General features: G+C 41.5%; 1 protein-coding gene across 1 annotated transcript in view; it reads right to left on the bottom strand.

The window, feature by feature from the left end:
- Positions 1 to 618, bottom strand: part of cacng3a (calcium channel, voltage-dependent, gamma subunit 3a) — a 16,970-nt gene extending 16,352 nt beyond the window's left edge. Inside the window, exon 1 of the mRNA XM_048248024.1 lies at positions 21 to 618. Within this exon, the coding sequence (XP_048103981.1) occupies positions 21 to 231 (211 nt within the window). The 5' untranslated portion in view covers positions 232 to 618. The remainder of the gene's footprint in view (positions 1 to 20) is intronic.
- Positions 619 to 5,322: the final 4,704 nt, after the last annotated feature.

The following is a 5,322-nucleotide window of genomic DNA, read 5'->3' as shown; positions in this document are numbered from 1 at the left end:
ACACACACCTACCCACTCACCTTCCATGCAGCAGGTCCTCCAGAGGCCTGAGTGTGTGAGCACTTCCTCGTTCTTGTGGCTGGTGTCGTTGTCGTTGGAGTTCTTGGTCTGGCACACACCGCGCGAGTACAGCCAGTAGTCCGTTCCCACGGCGACCGTCATCAGGCTGAAGGCAGCGAACGCGCCGGCTGTGGTCATCAGCATCTGGCCGCCACGCTTACACACCCGCATGCTGCCTCACACACACACGCACACACGTGGGCACTCACGTAGGAACGGTCCACCACGCACCATGAAGAGTGTTGGCACTCTCCCGACTCCACGCTCTCATTCTGAAGTGTGTGTGTGTGTGTATGAAGATAGGAAGGATAATCCAGCAGAGGTGTTATTCCAGGAACGCTGTTGTCCTTGTTGTCAGTGTGTGTGTGTGAATAGAGGAGATGAAGGGAGCTCAGAGAGAGATTGTTACTCCTGTGTCTGTGTGTGTGTGTGTTGGCCAGTTTGTCAGAAGTCGCTGAGCAGGTTCCTACTCCTATGTCCAGAAGGCTGCAGCATACGTCCCGACAGGAAATCTCACACACACACACAAATACAAACACATGCACACGTACCAAAAGAAATAAAACAAACACACACGACCCAAAAGAAATAAAACACACACACACACACACCCAAAAGGTATACACAGAAACGTCCCAACAGGCTGCTCCTAAAATCTCCATCTTCTCTCTCTCTTCATCGGCTCTCCCTCTCCTCCCATTCCCTCCCCTACTCTCTCTCCTCCCCCTCTATCTCCTCCCTCCCTCTCCCCCCATCCCCTCTCTCTCTCTCCCCCTCTCTATCTCCTCCTCCCTCCCCCATTCTCTCCTCCTCCCCCTTCTCTATCTCCTCCCCTTCTCTCTCTCTCCTCCCCTTCCTCTTCCCCATATCTCTCTCTCTCCTCCCCTTCTATCTGCTCCCTCTCTCCTCCCCTTCTATCTGCTCCCTCTCTCCTCCCCTTCTCTCCATCCATCCTCCCTCCCCCCCTTCTCTCTCCTCCCCCCTCCTCCATCCCTCCTCCCCATCCCTCTCCATCCTCTCCCATCCCTCTCCTCCCCCTCTCCATCCCATCCCCTCCCCTCTCCATCCTTCCCCCTCCATCCATCCTCTCCCCTTCTCTCCATCCTCCTCCCTTCTCTCCATCCTCTCCTCCCCTCTCTCCATCCTCTCTCCAAAGAACATTTCCCTTATACATTACCTCATATACACCACCTAAATATACACCACCTCTTATACATTCATATACACCACCTCATATACACTTATATACACCACCTAAATATACACCACCTCATATACACTTATATACACCACCTCATATACACCACCTAAATATACACCACCTCATATACACCACCTCATATACACTTATATACATCACCTCATATACACCACCTAAATATACACCGCCTCTTATACACTCATATACACCACCTCATATACACTTATATACATCACCTCATATACACCACCTAAATATACACCACCTCTTATACACTCATATACACCACCTCGTATACACTTATATACATCACCTCATATACACCACCTAAATATACACTGCCTCTTATACACTCATATACACCACCTCGTATACACTTATATACATCACCTCATATACACCACCTAAATATACACCGCCTCTTATATACTCATATACACCACCTCATATACACTTATATACACCACCTCATATACACTCATATACACCACCTCATATACACCACCTAAATATACACCACCTCATACACTCATATACACCACCTTATATACACTTATATACACCACCTAAATATACACCACCTCTTATACACTCATATACACCACCTCATATACACTACCTCATATACACCACCTAAATATACACCACCTCTTATACACTCATATACACCACCTCATGTACACTTATATACACCACCTCATATACACTCATATACACCACCTCTTATACACTCATATACACCACCTCATATACACTCATAATGTAGTATATATAATCTCCCATACAATACTCTTCTTCAATAGCATCACTTTAAGTATATACACTATAATCTCCCATACAATACTCTTCTTTATTTTAGCTATTTATAATCTTCCATAGAATACTCTTCTTCAATAGCATTACTTTAAGTATATACAATCTCCCATACAATACTCTTCTTCAATAGCATCACTTTAAGTATATACAATCTCCCATACAATACTCTTATTCAATAGCATCACTTTAAGTATATACAATCTCCCATACAATACTCACGACACGCACACTTTTAGACACATTTTTAAAAAGCACAAATAGACTGGAGGCTTTGTTAATGCTTTAATACCATGAGCACATCAGCATGCATCAGAACATTTCCCTTATACATTACCTCATATACACCACCTAAATATACACCACCTCTTATACACTCATATACACCACCTCATATACACTTATATACACCACCTCATATACACTCATATACACCACCTCATATACACTCATAATGTAGTATATATAATCTCCCATACAATACTCTTCTTCAATAGCATCACTTTAAGTATATACACTATAATCTCCCATACAATACTCTTCTTTATTTTAACTATTTATAATCTTCCATAGAATACTCTTCTTCAATAGCATTACTTTAAGTATATACAATCTCCCATACAATACTCTTCTTCAATAGCATCACTTTAAGTATATATAATCTCCCATACAATACTCTTCTTCAATAGCATCACTTTAAGTATATATAATCTCCCATACACTACTCTTCTTCAATAGAATCACTAAGTATTTATAATCTTCTTAAATATCATTGCTTTAAGTATATATAATCTCCCATACACTACTCTTCTTCAATAGAATCACTAAGTATTTATAATCTTCTTAAATATAATTGCTTTAAGTATATATAATCTCCCATACACTACTCTTCTTCAATAGAATCACTAAGTATTTATAATCTTCTTAAATTGCTTTAAGTAACTGCAAATGTGTTTCTCCACTTGTGTTTCTCAATCTTGGGTCAGAACAGTTGTTTAGCTACAATACACACAACCCCACCCGTCCTCAAAAAAATAAAATAAATAAATACAGTACTTCAGTGCCAGTTTTCAACAGTATGTTCACAATGCGTTGTAGTTGACAAACTGTTTAATTATTATTTACTTGTTATTGTTTTTCCTGGATTCCCGGCCTTGTCTTGCATAGTAAAATATTCTTGGAGGGGATCAGTGATTTAAAGGAACACAACAACATTTTAGGAAATTAGCTTATTAGCCATCTACTCCAGAGTTAGGCATATCCTTCTCCTCTCAGTGTGTGCATTTGCAGTCTGACACTGTTAGCCTAGCTATAGGCTTGCTAAAGTGTACATGCTAAGCTAATTTCCCACAGAAGTCCATGTGTTAGCCTAGCTTATCATAATTTACTGGAAGCAGGTTGTTCCAGTCAGTCTATAGCTCCCTTTTAGCTATAGGCTAGCTAAAGGCTAACATGCTAAGCTAATTTCCCACAGAAGTCTGTGTGTTAGCCTAGTTTATCATAATTGACTGGAAGCGGGTTGTTCCAGTTAGCCTATAGCTCCCTTTTAGCTATAGGCTAGCTAAAGGCTAACATGCTAAGCTAATTTCCCCAAAAGTCTGCAAGTACCATTAAAGGAAGCCCTTGACACACATTTAATCACCTCTCTTCTTCTCCTCCCTCCACATCCTCTCTCATCCCTCTCTTTTAGTCATGAACGTTGTTCTTGCCCTCACATTAACATGCTATATGCATTCTATCTGGAAGACTGCTGCTATTTACACACACACACACTCAATTAAATATACAGAGGTGTCGAATGTACAGAAACCTCACATCACACACACACAGATAAAGGTCCCGCATCACAGCAAATGATGATGAGGTATTGAGGGAGCCAGACTGCAGGTTATGGGGCTGATGCTTAATGCTACAGACACACACACTCACAGTCTCACACACATACACACACACACACGCAGTCTCACTCACACACACACAGAGCTTTAGTGAGCAAACAAAGTTATTGCTCAATGACCCCCCTCCACAGACACACTCATAAATACAAACTCTGATGCTATGTTTTTTTGTTGTTTGTAAATACAGTTGTTTTTGTTTCATTGTATATACAGTTGGAAGACACAAAGTCAGACATCTCAAGGTGATGGAATGTAAAATTTGGTGTTTTCACATAACACACTCACACTAGAAACACTTTTCTAAAACCACACACACATGCACGCTGAAATATAAAACAATACAGTGATAAAAAACACAGTCCTTAAAGGAATTATCCGGAGTAAAATGCACTTTAGATCGATTTACGGATTATTGAGAGTACATACATTGAGTTGACATCCAAATCATGTCATTCGGATGTGTTTTGAGAAAGTTTGATGTTACCGTTTTTAGTCAAAGCTCGTTAGCGTGGAAGTGAGAAGGGCATATTATTTCGCCGCTACAAAACGCTATTTTTATACCTCTTCTACAGTTCCAAACAACATTGCACTTACGTGGTGAGTAGAGGGTCCCTAAAGCCAAACCAAGTATCCCGAGGTCTTTATGTGGTCGGATAGAGAGTCCAGAATGAATTTCATCAAGCCAGTACCTTTCCAGAAATGTTGCCATCTTTGCTGCCATCTTAAGTATAAGTAAGTATAAGTATACTTTTTTGATCCCGTGAGGGAAATTTGGTCTCTGCATTTAACCTAATCGGTGAATTAGTGAAACACACTCAGCACACAGTGAACACAGTGAGGTGAAGCACACTAATCCCGGGCGCAGTGAGCTGCCTGCTTCAACGGGCGGGGGGAGCAGTGAGGGGTTAGGTGCCTTGCTCAAGGGCACTTCAGCCCGCCCCCACTGGTCGGGGCACTCGAGCCCGCAACCCTCCGGTTTACAAGTCCAGAGTGCTAACCAGTACATTAAGGGGAAAGTCCGTAGGGAGTTCGATTGCCAAGTGTGCTCTGGAAATTCTGAATTTTAAATTTAAAAAAAAAAAAAAACAGGTACTGGCTTGATGAAATTCATTCTGGACTCTCTATCCCACCACATAAAGACCTCGATATACTTGGGTTTGGCTTTTAGGGACCCTCTACTCACTACCACGTAAGTGTAATGTTGTTTGGAACTGTAGAAGAGGTATTAAAATAGCGTTTTGTAGCGGCCGTAAATAATATGCCCTTCTCGCTTCCACGCTAACGAAGCTTTGACTAAAAACGGTAACATCGAACTTTCTCAAAACACATCCAATTACATGATTTGATGTC

Source organism: Alosa alosa, chromosome 7, assembly GCF_017589495.1.
Source record: "Alosa alosa isolate M-15738 ecotype Scorff River chromosome 7, AALO_Geno_1.1, whole genome shotgun sequence".
Classification (NCBI taxonomy): Eukaryota; Metazoa; Chordata; class Actinopteri; order Clupeiformes; family Clupeidae; genus Alosa; species Alosa alosa.
This window is presented reverse-complemented; position numbering and strand designations above follow the sequence as displayed.